General features: G+C 30.5%; 1 protein-coding gene across 1 annotated transcript in view; it reads left to right on the top strand.

Annotated features, from left to right (window-relative positions):
* Window positions 1–17,712, top strand: part of LOC111639960 (exostosin-2-like) — a 38,489-nt gene extending 20,777 nt beyond the window's left edge. The window contains exons 4-10 of the mRNA XM_023385942.1: window positions 1,652–1,791; window positions 6,464–6,689; window positions 7,988–8,171; window positions 8,243–8,312; window positions 11,768–11,864; window positions 11,958–12,101; window positions 16,939–17,712. Of these exons, the coding sequence (XP_023241710.1) occupies window positions 1,652–1,791; window positions 6,464–6,689; window positions 7,988–8,171; window positions 8,243–8,312; window positions 11,768–11,864; window positions 11,958–12,101; window positions 16,939–17,289 (1,212 nt within the window). The 3' untranslated portion in view covers window positions 17,290–17,712. The remainder of the gene's footprint in view (window positions 1–1,651; window positions 1,792–6,463; window positions 6,690–7,987; window positions 8,172–8,242; window positions 8,313–11,767; window positions 11,865–11,957; window positions 12,102–16,938) is intronic.
* The last annotated feature ends 3,308 nt before the right edge of the window (window positions 17,713–21,020 follow it).

Below are 21,020 nucleotides of genomic sequence, written 5' to 3'. Positions count from 1 at the left end.
AACAGGAAAACAGATTTCTGTTTTTTTTTTTTTTTTTTAATTCTAATTATGTAATCTGTAATTATAATAAGTTTTCAATTAAATCATTTCATTAGATTTAATTGTTGTTAAATATAATAATGCTATTGCTAATTAATTCAGCCATAATTAGTATATGTTAGTGATTGGTCATTTGAATTATTTCAGCTAAATTCTTGCAATTTATCAGATGTTTAATGCTGAGATGATGATTTAATCACTTTACATTTTCCACATTAAGCATGAAATTGTGAGTCTTCAAATATTTTTTAAAATCCCATTATTAATAATGTAATACTTTAAATACAATTAAAAATAACCTGTTACTTTAATATATCATTTTAATTTATAAAATTATTAAATTGTAACATTCATATTTCAAACAGTATACTTAAAAACTGAAACTTATGAATTGTCTATTATGGGATCAAATCAAGAGTCACAAACATTGTTTAATTAGCTTTTTAGTGCATTGTTTCTAGTGATGTTGATTTCTTTAGTTTTATCTTCTCAATGTGATACTTACAATTGTCTGAATTAAAAACAAATAGAGTTGAACAGTTAAGTATTTCCAATGGGTGCAAATTTGTTCTTTTGTTGGCAAAAAAAATTTTTGATGCAGAATTTCAATTTTTGACTAAGGGATTTTTATTACATTTCGGACAAGTTTTTCTTTTTTTATTTTAGTGTTAAAAGATACCAAAAAAGAGAGTGAATCATTTGAATAATTCTGAAATCACTTTAGATATTTTGATAATTAAAAAAAAAAGATTTATTTTTCATGTAAATGAATCCATCACTACTATGTTTAATTAATGTTACTTGATTACTTTTATTTAATTTTATATACTTGGAGTAATATATTGATTTTAATTATTTGAATATTTATATGAACAATTTTATAATTATAACAAATAGAAATTTTGCATATAATTTAATTTTGAAAAGAAAAAAATATATTTTCAAATGTTGAATTATTAAATAATATATTCAAAATAGACTTCTCATTNGCGAACAGGTGGTCTGTCTAGGTCTTTTAATGGGCTCGCCGACCCGTTACTAGTGATTCTCTAGAAAACACTATTGCGACTTTCTAGACGAAAAATGGCATTGTAGCAAATGCACGAACTGCCAAAGAGACTAAAATTGAAACCAGCCAGATGTCTTTCTGATGTCCAAACTAAAACTGAATTTCCGTAAAATTGAAAAAATGATGTGCCACAATCAAATTTATTGCTACGTTATTGTGCCATATCGAAATTGTACCTTTTTTTTTCTTCTTCCCCTCACCCTCTCCTCCTTCTATCTCACTTCTTACCTTTTTTTCATCTCCTCCTCCTTGTTCACCGTTCTTTCCTGAACAATCGGATCTTTACAGTAAAGGATATATGACTGATAAACGCTTACTACTCATGGAAAATGCATTAGGATGTCTTTTTTTTAAACTTTAAACTCATTCTAAATCGACAGAATTTCAAGATATAACGATATATTTTGTCCATTAGTAAGTGAATCGTTACATCATTTCTAGTCAAAATTCATCAATTCGTATCTTTATTTGTAATTCGAAAATACTTTACTTACACTTAAAACATTTAGTAAAATTATTTTAAAATAAAAATTTATATTACAGGAAGCTACATTTTGTCTTCATATTCGAGGTGCAAGACTTGGTCAAACTATGCTTAGTGATGCAATGATGGCAGGATGTATACCAGTAATTATTGCTGATGGATATATTATGCCATTTTTTGAAGTTATTGATTGGCAGAGGTAATTAATGATAATTATTAATGAAATTGTTGTGTATTGAGCATAAATATTATTTAGATTGTTAAAAGAATTCATCAGCATCATAGCACAAAAAAATTTATTATTGGAAAATTATAGTAATAGTAATAGTAATAGTAAAAGTAATAGGAATTAAAATATTTATACTTTTCTGGCTGTTTTATAACAGAGTAAAGGTACAGTGATCAATCAAAAATGACCCCAAGATTTTTTATTTTTGGATGTAGGACTTTGAAACATTCGGAAATGCAAAAAAGGGATTTTTTTCATCCAATTTGATGTTTAACAATTCCTGTACATTTTTCAAAAATTTCTGAAATTTTACAGGGAGGTTTGTGTATAGGGAAAAATATTCCTAGAAATTTTCAGGAAAATCAGATCATTGGTTTGGGAGATATTAAGGAAGTGGGGGCCATATCTCAAAAAGTCTCCAAGTTATGATTTTTTATTTTTTTAATTGTACGAATTTTTAGTTTATCAAAAATTAAATATATGTGTTTCAAAAATTTTTTCAAAAACTATTACACTTCTGATATTAACATTTTTAGTGGTTCTTTTTATAACTTTTGATAGAATAAATCAACTGAATTCTACTTTTTTCAATATATTAATTACATAGTTTTAAGAAATTAATATTTTCTCACCTTGAACTTTAGGTCTGGGTGAGTGAAAAAAATATAAAAATTATTATTTTTTATGAAATTCTCTGAGATAAATATTTTCTTTTGTGTTATTAATCATAATTTTCATTCAAATTAGACCAAAAGATCTCAAGGAGAGGTGGGAGAGGGTAATATTTTAAAGATATTTAATGGCTAAATTATCCCCACTTTGAGTACGCCATCATATTAGAAATTTTATGTAAATCTGAAGATTTAAAGGTAACAATAGCAATTATTAAGGACGAACACAAGTAAAGAATGTCTGAAAAGTTCAGCGACATTGTTGCCAGCTTTTTTAATAATATAGCAGAAGAAGAAACATATTTACAGCATTTACAAAGTTCTTGAAAATTTGTGTACAGTAAAACCTGTTAAGACATTTTTGAAAATGTCTTAAATGGAAATGGCAAAAAATTTTTGTAATCTAGATATTTGATTTTATAAGTGGTTACAATGAAATGTAATAGCTACAGCTTTATTAAAGTACTGGTCTATAGTATCTTTCTTGTTTTTAGTGCAGCCTACTAAAATGTAATAGTCTAAGAAAAACATTGTGTAATATTTAGGCCAATATGGTGTAATACTGTATACTGTATACTTACAATATGATAAAAGATGTAGAACTTTGTTGGAAGGTAGAGATACCAAATGAAAACAACCTATTTATACTGTTTTTAAAATCACTGTTAGTCAAGAGATTTTTTTTTAACCAATCACAGCAAGAAATTTAAAATTTTGGAAAGGAGTAATTTTCAAATTCAAATACAAAATTTGTCAGAAAATCAAAAGTATAATTTCAATTTCTGAACATTAAATAGGCAGGAATCAAATTTAATGAAATTTATTTGTAATTAAATTTTGACAATTTCAATTTCAAAGTTTGTTATCATTGAGCCATTAAATTAATTAAGTTTATAAATTTCAGTATTAATTCCCAATGTCAGTAATACTGAACATTACAATGCTCTTCTGTCAAGACTAGAGGATGCAGAGAAAAATACCACTGATCATGATCATTTTAAGCAGGTAAAAATTGCTTCAGAGACTGATATTTTGTAACATCTCGTGCAGGAATATCTTATGCTGGAATTTTAAACACGTCTTATAATGGGCAAATAATGAGACCACGGAATTTGGACAACTTAGGTGGGAAAACATCTCATTTGGGAACATCTTAAACCAGATTTTACTGTATCTGTATATGTATACTGATGTATTCAAAAAATAGTTGAATACATTAGTTTGTATTATTTTTATTTAAATCTACATTAATTACAGTAGAGCGTCATTTATCCAAATCAATTGGAGACTAGGGTTGTTCGGATAACTGATTACACAGGCCTGCAAGTAAAAAACTGCATAGGATTTTTATACGTTTTCTTATAGATTTCAACATGGTAAAAATGAAAAAATACCAGAAAAATTCCATCTTGTCAATTTTTTTTGTTACACTTAAGTTTTTGTTTGTACAGTAGACCCCCCTATAACGCTTAGATACGTTCCACGCTAACCGAAAATTACGTTGTAGGAACGATTAAATACATGAGCTAATCGCAGCCCGATAGGTGGGAACTTCACGGACTAAGGCTGTTCGAAAGGTTTTCTTCTATAAAATTAACCGATTCTAGACTAATTCCACTCAACATTTCCAAAACACGTATAATTTTTTGGGAATAATCCGTATAAACTATGCTATAAACAAAAAATTATAGGATTACTTACCGAGTGTGTACCGTTCGACTACGCCGTTGCTTAAAGCTGGTTTTCATCGCGGAACAGCACATTAAACGGCGGCCGCGATTTCTAATAACTAATTTTTCGCATAAAAATAACTTGACCTTTGGAGACATCATTAATATAAATAATTTTTATGGCCGTTGAATAAGAAGTGTTTCTTTCACAAGAAATGTATAAAATTAGTGCTGTATTAGACTTACGGTACCTAATTTACATACTGTACAGACGATAATAAACTCAACTTACTAGCCTAAAATCTCCGTAGCGTGTTGCCAGGCGGCAGAAAGCATATATATAATTATAATAAAGTTACAATAAATTAAGTTAATATATAATTATATATACAGTACCTAATTTATATATAATTAATATATAATTATATGTACAGTACCTAATTTATATATAATTTATATATAATACTAAACAGACGATAGCAAACTCAATTTAGCCGCTCCGTAGCGTGGCGCAGGGTCGGAGGAAAGTAGTTCGGCTGCTCATCCACTATTGGTCCAGACTCTATCAATCTTGTCGCGAAACGACGTTATAGGAGGTACGTTATACGAAAGTTGCTACAATTTTTTCGCTACGTTATAGGAATTGTCGTTATAGGAACGTACGTTATAGGGGGGTCGACTGTATTTAGTGTAAAATTCCTAGTTAACTTAAAATTTTTTTATTTAAAAAATGGCCTTAAAACAAAGACTTCTCACATTAATTCTATCAATTATAGCTGGACTTGGCAATAAATAAAAGTAAATGTTAATGGTTGAAGAGAATAGTGGTAGGGGGAGGTGGGTTAAGTAGTTTCAGCTTTAGGAGGAAGGTCTCATGATCATGTAGAAGCAGGTTAAAAGTTGGTAATGAGTAATATTACTGGTGAGGTTGAGCATGTTTCAACATGTTATCTGGGATTCTAGGAATAAATATAAACAACCTGCTACCTGCTGTTGGATTAGATCATGTTTCAACAAGCTAAATAAGTTCAGTATCTCACTGGCCATCTAATGCCACACTCAGTTTATATCCAGCATTCAAATGCTACTGTGCTTGTAATTTTATTTCTGGAATATGGCTCGCAGAGGTTGTGTAATTTTTCCCAACTGCTTCTGTTATGTTTGTAGTGAATACTCAGTGAAAAGTCAACATCCCCTTTACCTGATCCCCTGTTTTTGGAAATAATGGGAAAAAAGGAAAAAGAAGTATGGGACTCTTTCAAGAATGTAGTGCATAAGTTTTTGGGGAATACTAAGGACCCTGACTACAAAACCATTGTGCAACGCATGCTGGCAGTGTATGAAGCTGAAGGATGCAAGATGAGCTTAAAAGTTCATTTCTTAAACTTCCATATTGACTATTTTCCCGAAAACTTGGGAGCCTACAGTGAAGAACAGGGCAAAAGATTTCACCAGGATATCTGAGATATCGAGAGATGTTACCAAGGAAAATGGGATGTCAATATGTTAGCTGACTACTATTGGATGCTCAATCAAGAAACCAGAGAAGGAAATCGGAAACGAGTTCGGAGAAGCATCAAAGAGAAGAAAAGATGTCATAAGAAAAAAGAGTAGACCTAAAATTGGGTATAAATATCAGAAACATATTTTGATTAGTTGTAATAAAATATAAAATATTTAGTTCATTATAATAAATAAGAGTTTTTATCAAAAAATTTGTTTTTATTTTGCAAAAAAACCTATATGTGATGGGATGTTACAGAAGTCATTTTTATCATCTCCAATCCTTAAAACATATAATTCAGCAAAAATATCCCATGCAGCTGGAAAAAAATATTTTTTGCAGACCTGTGTTATGTACGAAAAAATCGATTAACCTATCCCATGTTGAAATTTTTCTCCATTGTGTGTTGCTTTGCGTTGAATTTTCGTCAATGTTAAGTTTAACATAAAAATTTAGATTTGTATTGTGGCTATTGTATTGTTAAAAATTATTTCTTTATTTTCTACAAAAAAAATAAATATATTGAAAAATATAAAAACAAAAAAATTATATTTTGGAAGTTAATCTAGTATCAAAAACATTCAATTCAGCATGACATAGTCCGACTGGAACGCTTTCAGTTAACCGACGTTTTGGTTGATCAGCTTTTGAATTAACAACACTCTACTGTATTTTAAAAATGCTATGAAAAAGTTAAATAAAATTAAGCAATATTAATATAAAATGTTTTATTATTAAAATAGTGTATGTATTTTTTAAAATTAATTATATCAAAGTAACTTTTTTTTGTAAATTAGAGCTGCTGTTTTCATTTATGAAGATGATCTGCCACAGTTGATGCATATTTTGAAAGGATTTTCTGATGAAAATATTTCAGAAATGAGAAGGCAATGCTGTTTTTTGTGGGAAAAGTATTTTAGCAGTATTAGTAATATTGTAAAAACAACGTTAAAAATAATAAATGACAGAGTTTTTCCACATGTCTCTCATACATATGAAGAATGGAATGATTTTCCTAGAAAGGTACATTATTTTTATGATTCATGTTAATTTTAATAGTCAAACTTTGCAATCATAACAAATAAAAACAACAGAGAAACTGAAAACATAGATTAAGCAATCTGAAAATACAGTTTTTCATTTCAACAAAAAGTTAAGGTTTTTGTTGAAATGAAAAATTATATTTAAAATAATTCAAAACTTGTCTTTATAATATATTAATTAATTCAAAAAACACTACTACATTTTTACCAAAAAATAATTTAGCCACAAACCATTTTCAAGGTAGTTTAGGCAATCTTTAGCATTGAACATACAGATAGAATATTTTTTTACATTTTAAATAAAATTTTTAAATAAATAACAACAGCAAAAATTATAATTTAAAATTAATAAAATTGAATATTTTAATTTTAATATTTTAGGATTTACTACAGTAAAACCTGAATAGAATGGAATTAATTCTTTGGAATGGAGTGATTTTTTTATGTTAAAAAAATACTTGTTTAAAATGGAAACCTACCAAACTGAAAAAAGTATTTGGTACTAGTGTGATTCCACTTTACACATGTTTTACTGTATATACAAAATAATTTTTTTATAGTAATAAATATGAAGATATTATTTTGGAACACCATTGGTTTAACTTCTAATAGTTTGAGTAGAAAAATATTTCCTATTTGAAAATGTATCTAAAATATTTATTTGGATTTTGATGATGCATTTTTGACAGACAAAGAAAAATGTTTACATTAATGGAATTTGCAAAGTATCCAAAAGATGGTAACAGATATGGAAGAAAATAGTGCAAAAATAATTAGAGATGTTTTTTTATTTAAGATACATGAGCATTATCTTACTTTTTTTTTAAATTAAAACATCTGAACAAATTTACATAACTTAATAATACTTTAATTGAATAAATCTTTAGCATCTGATAAACTGATGTATTAAAATGTAAATCAATGCATAATTTTTTCTATGAAACTTATATTTTTTTTGTATTTCTCATAATGTATCATTTAATTTAAAATTTGTTTATTAACCTATTATTCAATAGAATAGATTATTTATCAGCAACAAAATAAAAATCAAATGATATAACTTCTCCTAAATTTAAATTAATTTTTAAGCAAAGTAATGTATTACTACATAATTTATTAATTTGATTGTCTGTGGAATTCTTAAAAGCTATAGTTCATAAATTTAAACTTTTTGGTTTAATTAATATTGAAATATTAATCTTTCTGACCTTGTAAACAATGATTTTATTTATTCTGATAATTTACTTGTTACATTTAAGATCAAATTTCTTTTTACAGTTTGGTGTTTCTGCTCCTCTGTTTCTACCTGTTATTGCACCAAAGTCTCAAGGTTTTACAGCTGTTATATTAACATATGACAGGTTAGAAAGCCTGTTTCAAGTTATTTTGAAAGTAGTCCAAGCCCCCAGTTTATCTAAAGTTCTTGTTGTTTGGAATAATCAAAAGAAACCACCACCACCTGGTAATAATTACTCTTGAAATTCATTACAAAAATAATTATTTTATTAAATGTTATTTATAATTTTTGTGTAGCATCTATGTGGCCCAAGATAAATAAACCATTAAAAGTAGTTCAAACACGAGAAAATAAATTAAGTAACAGGTAATATATTTAAATTCTTATTGTTTTTAATAGGAAATTTATGTTTTGTTTAAAATACAGTTAAAGAAATTGTTTTGACTCTTCATTCTAAAAGTGAATTGTCTGACATACAGAAAATAAATTTAATACAGCAAAACCTGTTCAAATTTTTTCCATTTTATTCAGGTTCTAAAATGGAAACCTGTCTAAATGGAAAAATCCTTTAGAAAGTGTATTTTTTTTTTCCTATGTTAAATTTTATTATATGTCAAAAACCTGTTCAATGCAGAAATGGAAGAGTTTTCTGAGTACAAAGAATGTAACTTAACCTGAATAAAGTGGAAAGTTAAGATTGCACTTACAGACAGATAACCAAATTACCTCCAAGTATAACAGTCATCACACAACATAACAAACTGTATTCTGAGAATAATTTTGAACCTTGTCAGAGAAATGAAAGTTACATCACAAGAGGACATTATTGCCTTTCTGTGTTTAAATTTCCTTTAAACACAGATAAGCTGCAGTTAATTTGCATTAAATTATAGTATAACAAAATTATACAGGATGATCAAAAAGTCTATGTGCAGTTTTGTTCTTTAGTTTCTCATTGTCTTATTGTTATTTAAAAAATAACTAAAAATGCACAAATGTCAAAACTGTGCAGTAAATAATTGAGTCTAAATTTTAAAATTTTTATATAATAATTTTATCATTTAGAACTAACTTATTTTATTTGCATCTCCTGTTAATAACTCTAAAAATGATGATAACTGAAGAGAAGGTAAGCTCTATATGCTCTTGCTTGCAGAATAAAGTCAATAATGGCTGTTAGAAGAAAGTATGCTTTACATTATGGCAAACACATCATACTTTCTAATAGCTGTTATTGATTTTAATTTGGCAAGCCAAAGTATGTAGTTTGTTTTTTGACTGGTACCATTTAGGGTCACTAATCCATAAATACAATAAAGTTTGTTAATTTAGCATCTGATAATCCAGAATGTCTGTTAAACCTTCATTCTCTGAAAAGTAGTCATTAATCCAAAATTGTTTGATGATAATCCAGCATCTAGTATTTCACAAATCAGAATTTGTTTGGACACGTGGTGCACTGAAAACTCTGAATGGAAATTGAAGCAAAGGTGAAGGGTGTGGTCATGTAAGGTACAGTACATTGCTATATGTCAGAAGGTTTATTGAGGGATCGAGCAATGTGATTGAGAAAAGTCATTTTTCTCAATGATCATATTTATGCCACAATTGTTGAACATTGTGCAAATATTTTTCAAGATTGGACTTAAAAACATTATCTGATATTCATAATTTTTTAACAGGAATTTATTCCTCATGAAGTCTGCATAGCAGTGTCCATAAAATGCTTCCCTCTACAGTAGTGCCAATCATTTGCAAGTTGATCTTCAGTCACTTGTGTTATTCTCAAATCACTCCAGATATCATTTATTTAGCAAAATCAGTAATTGTAATTGATTAGACCAATGGTCCCCAAACTTATTATGCCCATGGACCCCTTCTCATAGAAAAAACTTGACCATGAACCTCAGTGAAATAACTGTACACAACTATATAATAGCAAATACAAATTTATCACTGGAATGGTGATTGGTAACATAAAAATAAAATATAAATATAACAATTTTGATATTTAAAGTAATATTTATTGAAATTACTAGCTAAAGCGTGCCCGTTTTTTAATTAACAATTTTTTTGGATAAACAATCTGAGATTTGACAATAAAATCAAAAAAAAATCACACCATTCATACTTTTCCAGCAATAACTTTAATCACAGAACAAACATTTATGTTAGGACTTAAAAATGACTACCAATTTATTTATTACTATTTATTTTTAACTTTCGTAATAATGAAAATGGGTCACAATCATTTTACTTTTTATTAAACCTCTCGTGGACCCCCCTGACATTCTTCATGCATACCAAAATTAATTTTAATTTGCCATGGACCACATCAGCAGTTTTAAGGACCCCAGAGGTCTGTAGGAGCAACTTCAGGAAACATTGGATTAGACCAATATTTCCCAAAGTGTGGTACGCATACCCCCAGGGGTATGGGAAGAGTTTAGTGGGGGTAAGTGTGGCACCACACTTTGGCTGTGCCTGGTGCAACAGGCAGTTTACTTTTTTTCGATTACAAACATAGAAAAATAATAAAAAACTTCATTACTTGTTAATGGTTTTGCCAGGCACTGTGATTCTATGCATTCCTCCACCCTATGGCCCAGACAATAGTGTCATACAGAAACCTCCAGTATCTACACATTGAACTGTTACAGTGTGCACGTGTGTATTTTTAGCTTTTGTGCGATTTTTCTAATAGGAAAGGTTTGTTATGTGCTTTAGTATTAATAAAAAGCTAAAAATGTTGAATAAAGCAATTTTTCTGTAGATAGTTATTACAACTAACAATTCTTAGCAGAGACTTACTTCGACAATGCTTCTAGAAAGACCTAAATGAGACCTAAAGTCCATATCGCTATATCTAGGAACCAAATTATGATGAACTGTCATCTCACCATAAACAATTTCATCCTTCTCATTGATCCTAATAAATGTTATTTATAATATAACTTTTATTTATATTTATTATGAATAAATATAATTTTTTGTTTATTATTATTTTTTTTATGTAGTAAAAAGGGAAAAAAAAAATATATTTTGATTGTTATTAAAGTATATGCAATTTTTTTTTTTTGACTTGAGGTACTCAGCGTTACCAATCCAATTTCTAGGAAACATAATTTTTCTCAAAACCAAACTTTTTGCACTACTAGTCATCAACAGCAATTGTCAGATTCTGCTTAATGGTGATGCTACCATTTATACAACATAAATTAATCATGCAAAAAGTAGAAAATGAATGTGGGATAAATGGAAAAGGCGTGTAAAGAAAATGTTTGGAACTGAATGTAACTGTGAAAATAGAAATCATCAGACAACTGGATAAAGATGTAAGCTGGCAAAAAATTGTGAACAATTTTAACATTGGGTCAACAGCAATCTAATCTTAAAAAAGAACAAAGAAAAAGCTGTTGTTTGTAATTGGAATAAAACACCTACTGAACATTGAGGCAAGACTGCACCTAAGACAATCAAAAATAGGTGAATTAGGTGTAGCTCTGACAGTTTAATAAAAAATGCTCTAAAGACATATTTTTTTGAGAAATATTTATTTGAAAGTTTACTATTTAAAATTTTACATATATGCAAAGAAATTTAAAGTATTCAGAAACTCAAATTGTTAACTTATTGTTCTATATAATTTTTAAAATATGTTAATTTCTTTGAATGCTTTACATAATTTAAGAATAGAAAATTATATTGTAAAAAATGTTTATATAAAAATATATATTAAATTTTGATTATGGATCAGTTTGTTTTCATATTTGCTTTTAGGTTTACTTTTTAAAATTTATTCTCATAATTATTTTATTTAGATTTTATCCTTATGATGAAATTGAAACAGAAGCTATTCTTGCTATTGATGATGATATCATTATGCTAACTGCAGATGAACTTGAATTTGGTTATGAGGTAAATTTGATTTAAATTTAGAAATTTCATTTAAGAAATGCTTTAAAAAAATAAAATTTGGAAAATAATAGAAATAATAATTTTAATTTATAGGTATGGCGGGAGTTTCCAGACAGGATTGTAGGATTTCCTTCGAGAGTTCACCTGTGGGATAATAATACGCGGAAATGGAAGTATGAATCAGAATGGACAAATGAAATATCTATGGTATTGACTGGTGCAGCATTTTACCATAAGGTATTAAATTTTTACTTCTATATCCTTACTGTTATCAGTCTCTGTTTGTATCTTTGTCTACTTGGACCTTGTTTATTAATAGGAGTTATTACACTGGTGTAGTTTCCAATTACAAGTAGAGGAGATTTTAGTTAAAAAACAAAACAAAATATGTTTATTTTTACCTGTACATTGTTTGTTTGTTTTGAACCTGAAGGCCCCTTTTCAGCAGTTTACAATAATATTCTATAACAAATTTTTTAAAAACAAAAATATAGTATCCGACATTGATGGTTAAAATATACAAAATTACTCACAGGTTATTTATTGTCTATTATCAATACACTAATACAGACAAAATATCTATAAAAGACAATATATCTATAAAAGAGTTCTTAACATAATGCCTGTATAAAAAGATAAAATCTGTTTAATATTTAAATTGTTTCTTAAAAATTGTTTAAAAAATGCCTTTACTCATATCTATGTAGCTTGGTTATTTTATCCCAGTTAGACTTACATCCTGTTTCTAAAATATTTTCCCTTTTCACTTCCTTTTTAAATACTTTTCTTCAGTGGCATGAGGTGACACTTGATGACAGAGAAGCTGTGCCGGCCCTGGATAGAATCGTTGGAAACATTATACGATATTTTGGTGTGTAACATCCACTAGCTAAACTGCATGAGGTTGGTGCTCTGTAAAGCACATGCACGAATGCCTTTATACATGATTCAAATATTTTGGCCGTGGAAGCTATCCCATATTTGACAATATGGCACTTCCATTGGGAATATGCTTATACAAATTTATATTTGAATATACAATAGCAATCTTATCATTTTTTTCACATATAGTATACAAATTTGTAATAAGATATATAATGCAGTTATAATAAAATATTAATTTTAATTAATTCAAAGTATGTTAAAATATGAAAATAATTGCACAATATGTATTTATATTTTAGAAAATAAAAGGGAAGTGGTGCTTCCACAGCTTCCATGGTCGACACACCACTGCCTTTCTACACATTACTCCCTCTATAAATGATGCTATTCCATGATTGGTGAATTTCTCTTCCTAAATTATTAATTCTATTACCTTGTTTTTTTATATAAATATGTTTGAATAATTGTCTTTTAAATCCTTTTCTTTCTTTTTACTGTATTTAAATGAATCTCGCATCCTTCTTTATTACAATGCTCAGCAACTGCTAAATTTGAATAATTTCCTTTAATTGCCTTAATATGTTCCTTCTCAAGATCAGCTCACACATGTTCAAACTACTGTATTACTCATCTGCAATGAGTAGTAGTATCACATTCTATGTCATAACTCGCTCATTATGGCCTATAAATGAATGAATTGTTTGGGTGACAGTATTATCATTTCAAATACTATCTTTGTACTGAAATTCATGAAAATCATTGGGGGAGACCAGTGTAGTGTGACCTTATAAGTGTGACATGATATCTAGCCCGAGCTTGAACACTCGAGTTTGGTCATGATATTAAAGATCGGTTGAACTCATAATGGCTTCGACCAGACTGACAGTGGAGTGACAGGATGGTAAGAGACAGGACATATCTGTATACAGGACACTCCCAAAAAAATTCTGGAATTTTTCAATCCATCCGGATTCGATTCCAGGCTCCAGAGCTGTATGCTGCCACCTTAACCACGCGACCATCTGCCGTTCCTCTATTTAAGTGTTAGATGCAAAGAAACTCCAAGCTGATTGCGTGGAGTTATCTTCATGTGAGCGTCATTCTTCGTTGGTGAGGCATGAACCCACAACCCAACTACCAATGTTTGGAGGTTTTATCTACTCAGCCACTAGTGGGTCTTGGAGGCAGTCAAGTGGCAGACAATGGATTGTCATGTATTCAAAATACAGCGATCACACAAAATTTTCAAGAGTTCCTTTCTTTAGACTTCCAAGAGTTCAATCCTTTAGACTTACCACCATTTATAAATTTCAGCAAATGATTATTTAAAACAAATATTAGTGATGTAACGAATATTCGGTTACTATTCGGTATTCGGCCTATTTTTCGCTATTCGGCCGAATACCGAATATTTAATCACTATTCGGCCGAATACCGAATACCTAAAAACAGGAGTAAGAAATAACAAAAACACAGTAAATTAATCATTTTGGTATTTAGATTTAATGTTATCGGGTTAGTGTTGTTTGTTTATACAGTAGAACGTCGATTATCCAGACAAATGGGGGAAGAAGGTAGTCCGGATACGGAAAAATTCGGATAATCGAAACAAATACTTTAATTTGTCTTTTAATGATAATACAACACACTCTCTTTTCGATGACATATCCAGCGGCGCCGCTAGCTGTTTGAACGCCCGTGTGCAATACCGATTATGCCGCCCCCTGTTTAACTACGATTACCTATGCTGAGCTTGCCAGAAAGGCTCTTTGCCGCCCCCTGGACGTGCCGCCCGCGTGCGGTGCACGCCTTGCACGCCCGCTTACTGCGGCCCTGGACATATCGGTAATATTAAAAATAAATACTGTATTTAAATCGTGATCAAATTTTCAAGAAACAAATGTTTGTATTGAATTTGGACTACTACTAACCAACGCTAACAGACTACCTATTGTTTAAAAGGCCCTCTGGTGGCGCAAGACGACGGATTTTATAAAATAAAAAGCAGTTGAAACTGCATTTTTATGAATAAAAATTTGACAAACTATTTATCGTTTTATGACGAGTAAAATTTTTTCGTCGCGTTCGCGGCTTTTAAGTAATGCATAAATCTTCGAGGCGCGAGGCATGGGCGGTGGCCCATGTTGTTCATGCCTTACGCCGCCCTTGGTCATAGAAATGATATAATTTGAATATAAATTATTTATAAATACGTATGTCAAGTTATATTTTTATTACGACGTAAAATAAATGTAAGAGTTTACGACCTCTGTGCTGGGTAAGACGTTGTTGAAACAAAAAAAGTTATGCATTCTATCACGTACATAAACAGTATCGTAATTCGCCAAGTGCAAATCAGCAAATTCGTAAAATTTTTGTTTATTTTCAACAATCCGGATAGTCGAGGTTCCATTGTATTTAACTTATAACATACACAAAATAAAAAAGAACATAATATTAGTCACTTGTATTCACAATTTATAATTACAAAGATCAGCACACGTACACATCTATTCGTTCGAGAATCGTCGCACATCTTAGGGTCTGACCCTGCCTATCCTTCTTTTTAAGCGCTCGTCTTTGCTCTTTCCTTTCTCTTTCCTCTATCGCTTAGTCCACGTATGCCTATGCATACATCATAATACGCCCTCACGATACTTTCGATTCGTCACTTTTCCGTCGTAGATTTCCCATTTTACAATTACGTGACTCATAGCCTGGTGATAATGGAGAAAAGAGACAGATAGGACGTCGGTATAAGTCACAGTTATGATTTCACAGATTCGAAACAGCTTGGTAGCCCGAACGACCCCAGGCTTTCGCCCATGCACGCTAAGTGACTTTCATTACAAGCATTTAGTTTTCCGAAGTCTATGACAACAATTGTTTGGCATTCACGACCGCGAATTTCGGGCCAGTAAGCTGCCTCGACTTGTTCGATTATGTTATCAACTCAATTTCATATTTATTTTCACATTTTCACTTTGCGGTTCTTCTCTGTTCTTCTTCCGTTATTTACACGTGTAGGTAATTTCATTGTTATCCACATCTGATATCATCACTTATCATTTATCACATATAGCCATGACGCTCTTGTCTGAACTGTCAAGAATTAACGCGATTGGCGAAGCGTAGTGACAGTGGGCCAATAGAGAGCAGGGTCCTTGCCATAATGTGGTTTGCTCGCCAATTTTCGTACGTGCGTTAATCGAGCCGAATATTCGGCTATTCGGCCACGCTCCTGGACGAATATACTATTCGTTGCAACACTAATAAATATAGCTATTTTTTTAGATATTCATTCCTCTTTATGTTGCAATCCCATTGATATTGGAGGGACACCAAGATGCCAGCAGGGACTACTTACTGCGATAGACGACTCTACGACAATAAGTGGTTTTTTTCACATTGCGTTATTTTTGTTCACGTTGTGAATGAACTTTTGAGGCTTAGAAGAAATGGAGACATGGATTTAGGGCAAGATACAGATCTCGTAAAAAGAAATTAAACTCACTATTTTTGAAAAAGTAAATGATAAAAGAATGTTATGACACTGCTCAAAGAAGGAAAAAATTCATTAGACATAAATTAAGGCATAATAATTTAACTGGTATATTATTGAAAGGAAAATATTGAAGGGAGATGATGATGCAGAACGAACGTCTTGGGAATTTAATAACTGGTTTGAAATTAAAAATTATGAGCTATGAAAACACGAGAAGATAAAATCTTTAGGACATAAAATTTATTTAGTTGCAAAATATTTTACAACGTTTAGGAAAATCGTTTCTACTTGGAAATAAAAATTCTTCGTTGTTTCTTCTAACAAATAAATTCATTTTGGTTATTTAAAAACCCAACATTTTTATTGGGTTTTTAAATCTTCAAACCTATTTCAGTTTATAATTCGTCTAAAGTTTATAATTTGGAGTTTTTAACGTTGAAATTGTAATAATTAGAAGAATATTGGAGAATGTTAATAAAAAATGAAATTTCAATGTTGTTTATTATAAATTAAAATCGAGTGCATTTGTTTTACTTTAATTTGAAACAATTTATATCATTTAATTATTAAATTTTGTTTTTCTTTTCTTTTGATCAGTTTTACAGTTTGTGTTGTATGTATGTATATATATATATATATATAACGATAACGTTAATATAGTTAATAACGTTTTATAAATGACAGTATTACAGTTATTTGTATACCACGGCCATGCCGGGAGACATAAAAAGCTGGGTAGACGAACACATGAACTGCGAAGACATTGCGATGAATTTCTTGGTGGGAAACATGACAGGAAAGGCACCCATCAAAGTGACTCCTCGAAAAAAGTTCAAATGTCCTGAGTGCACCAACGTCGAAATGTTATCAGCAGATATCGTTCATATGGCCGAAAGGACGGTGTGCATTAACAAATTTGCACAGATTTACGGAGTGATGCCTTTGAAATCGGTCGAGTTCCGAGCCGATCCCGTTCTGTATAAAGACAATTTTCCAGAAAAGTTGAAGAGATTTAACAATGTCGGAAGTTTATAATTTATTCCAGCAACGTCCGTCGTTAAGTGTAGTCAATGCATTCCAGTCAACTGTTTTAGGACGGAATTACACAAGAAAGCGCATTTTTCTCATTGAAAGGAATCTCCGATTAATAATTGTACTTAATTATTTTAAGTACTTCTGTAGCTTCCTACTTTAATCTGTTCACGTGGAATTGTAATGTATGGCAAATGTGTTGTTTAACATTTTCTTTTAAAGTGTTTTATTCCATTTATTTTAGTTGAAGTTTAAATTGAAACTATTTTAAACTTATGCAAAACATTGTATATTTGTAATTTAAACATTAAAATTCTTGTTTGAATTGTAAATTGGAGCAGCTAATTCCGCGTTGTTGTAGAACTTTGGAGACTATCAACATAAAAAAAACATTGTAAACCTTTAAATTTTAATAAATCTTAGACTCCGATAATTCGTTTGATTTTTTTAAAATTGTTTTTATTAATGAGTAAAAATGGAGTATTGCGTTACAAAGATGTACCATACTTTGTACTTATTTTTAAAAAAGTTAAATTTATTATAAATGAAGAAATACTGATTTTAGATTAACAACGAGCGAAGAAAAATAAATAGCTTTGCTTTTTTTAGAGAAACCTCGCCCAATTATTCCATTCAGAGTTTAATTATTCTTACATATAGAATGACAGTTCCCAACTTAGTTGCTAGCGACAAATTAATAGGAATCGTTCGGGTATCGGTGGCCAAATTTCTTTTATAGTTTCAGATGTAATAAAAATATAATTATTTGGAGTTGTTACGATGGGTTTTCGACAGTTTCTGCTAGGTGCAGCACCTCACTGGTGTACACGCCTCGTTGAATAGCATTTATCATGTGAAAAGTGAGGTTTGTAATGGCAAGGTACTAAAAGTGTGAAGGTTTTGTGTTCTAAATATAATTTACTTTGGCTAAAGGTCTGGAAGTATGTTGCCGTTATTGTGAATACTTATGTTACTATTTAGCTTTAATTTCACACTTTTACCCATCAGTCAGTTTGTTTATATTTTATTTATTCAATCACATTAGGAAAAGTCTTGCGACAATAGATTGCTCCCCTAGTTAACATTTAGACTCCAAATAAAATACAAAACGATGATAGACGAAATAATTAAAATACAATTTTAAAAGAATATAGTATAAAATACAAAAAAAAGATGAAGAATTTTATAATAACTCTGATATAATAATCAAAATATTTTATGCCATTAGCAAATGAAGGAAAACCCAATCTGGACCTAGTAACGTTATATCGCGTTCGCACACAATCCACTAATCTCCATTGCAACTGTTTCAACTGGAACGTCAAGTTGTTCGCACAGGCAGTCCGCTTGAGAAGGACCCGACTATTGCACACGATAATAAAACCTTCATAACTACTTGATAAGTCACGAACACCAACCAAAAAGAAATGAAAGTTTTAGTTAGAAATAAATACTTTTTCTTGCCATATATCTAATAGCCAGATCTCATCGTCTCTCCAAATATCCTTTTTATCTCTGCTCATAGCCCGACACGTGTTCCACAGCCATCTTGTTTTTTTCTCGCGCGCATGGGATTGTGGGATCTCTTGAGTCCATCACGAGTTCAACCTCGTTTTAGTCGGGAGAGGTTGCCAACCTTGATCGCAATCTAGATTGAAATGATCAGTGCGAACGGGTATTGGGGTGGCTAGTAAAATGTAAATTACAGAATTTATTTAAGGCTAGGTATATTTTATTTAGTTCTTTTGTGATTTTCTCTAACAAAGAAAGAGTAACCGTCGACTTGATCGGTATACAATAATCAATAAGCGATTGAAAATTAGCAAAGAAAATGGAAGGTAAAGCAGTTTCAGAAGATATCGAACGACAAAATCTCCAAAGGATTCCACATCGAACGGAAAGGGATTTTGATTTAACTATTCTTTCAATATGAGTTTTGAAACAAAATTTACTATAAAAAAATAACGCCTAGATCGCTTACATAATTTATGTATTCGGTACGGAAAGGATAAATTCCTGGTTAACGAAAAGCAGTTTGTTAGTTTACGTATAGAACTAGGTTAAAGATAAAAGCGACACTCGGGACTAATTAGAGAGGTTGAGGCGCACGTTTTAAACGTGTAAACGTGTACGTGTGACGTTCGGCGCCGCTTTCCCGTAAGGCTAAAAGTTTGACGATGGTGTTTGGAATGTCGAGCGTGATTCCACCGACTATCCAAACACCATTGTCAAACTTTTAGGCTTACGGGAAAGCGGCGCCGAACGTCACACGTACACGTTTACACGTTTAAAACGTGCGCCTCAACCTCTCTATTGTTATGACTCGAACTAGGTATTATTACTGTCGCGCCGGCTCCGGGGGAAACTAGCGCCATGGTGTGGAGAGTGGCGAAATAAAAAAGAATGATTCAAAAAAAAGAACGATTCGGAAGAAAAAGAACGTTGGAGATGTTTTTCTTTTAACGAGTTATATAACGTTTTTGTTGTTAGTGTATCTAAAGAGTGTCAGTTTCGGTAAACTGTATTCTGAATTTATATCCCGAGCCCCACAGCTCGTAACATTACATTGTAACTTCGCTCTTTGACACGGCATTGTTTTCGGGGTTCTGTATAAAGAATGGGACGAACATAAAAGATAAACCCATAAAGAATCAATAAAATAGATTCATATCAGAAAACAACAAATAATATTAAGGAAAGAAAAATCTGCAAATATTCATAAAGTCAATTTCGTGACATTCAAACGATACGTTATTGTTTTTTCTCTCAATATTTTGCATGTCTGATTTTGCCAACTGCCCAACTAAACAATTTGCCCCATCAAATTGCTTCACAGTGCTGCAGCAAGCTGTGGAGCAAGTTGTTTCAGAGTTCCAGATATTTGAGATTTTAAGGTTATAGTTATATAACCTTATATATATAATATATAGTATTATATACATAATAGTAGGATATTGGAATATATGTACTGTACACAGTATATATTTGAAAGAGTTCCAGATATTCAAGTTTTTTAAGTGTATATATATATATATACTGTGTACAGTACATATATTCCAATATCCTACTATTATGTATACATAACAAGGAAAAGTAATGAAATCTTGTTAAAATTTACACGATTCCGTTTTTCCAACAAGACCTCCTTTATCTCCTACCCCCTCGATCTTTAATCACCAAAATTTAATAACATCAATCCCTAATATACAAATCTCTCTGCAAAATTTCAAAAATTTTCGAAAGTACAGGAGTTATTAAACTTTTAACAGGATGAATAAAATCGTGCACCCTCACACTAACATCCATACATACAGAAATTACTCCCTAATTCTTGTGCATTTCTCGACGTTTCAAGGTGTCTCAAGTCCAAAAATGTAAAAATCTTCGAGGGTTAGTTTTTGATCGATCGCCATATTTTCCCTTCGTTGTATATAACAGCCGGAAAAGTAAAAATCGTTATTGTGTGACCTTTTTACTGTCGATTGTAAATTTAAATTAAATGCGCGTTTTTGTTTTTTTTATTTTACTTGATCAAAATTTAATAATTAACTTGTGTATAATGCCATCGGCACAAGTGTAGAACTGTCAAACAAAATCATTATAAGAACACGAGAGTGCAATTTAAGTGCTTTGTTTTAATTAGCAGTTTATAGAAATTACAAAAAATTGTTTTTAAATTAGTTCTGTTTAAAACTTTTATTTGATTACTTTTATTTGAATCGATTGGAAATTAT

The sequence above is a fragment of the Centruroides sculpturatus genome, unplaced genomic scaffold, assembly GCF_000671375.1.
Source record: "Centruroides sculpturatus isolate CEXI.00-Female unplaced genomic scaffold, Cexi_2.0 scaffold1172, whole genome shotgun sequence".
Lineage (NCBI taxonomy): Eukaryota > Metazoa > Arthropoda > Arachnida > Scorpiones > Buthidae > Centruroides > Centruroides sculpturatus.
This window is presented reverse-complemented; position numbering and strand designations above follow the sequence as displayed.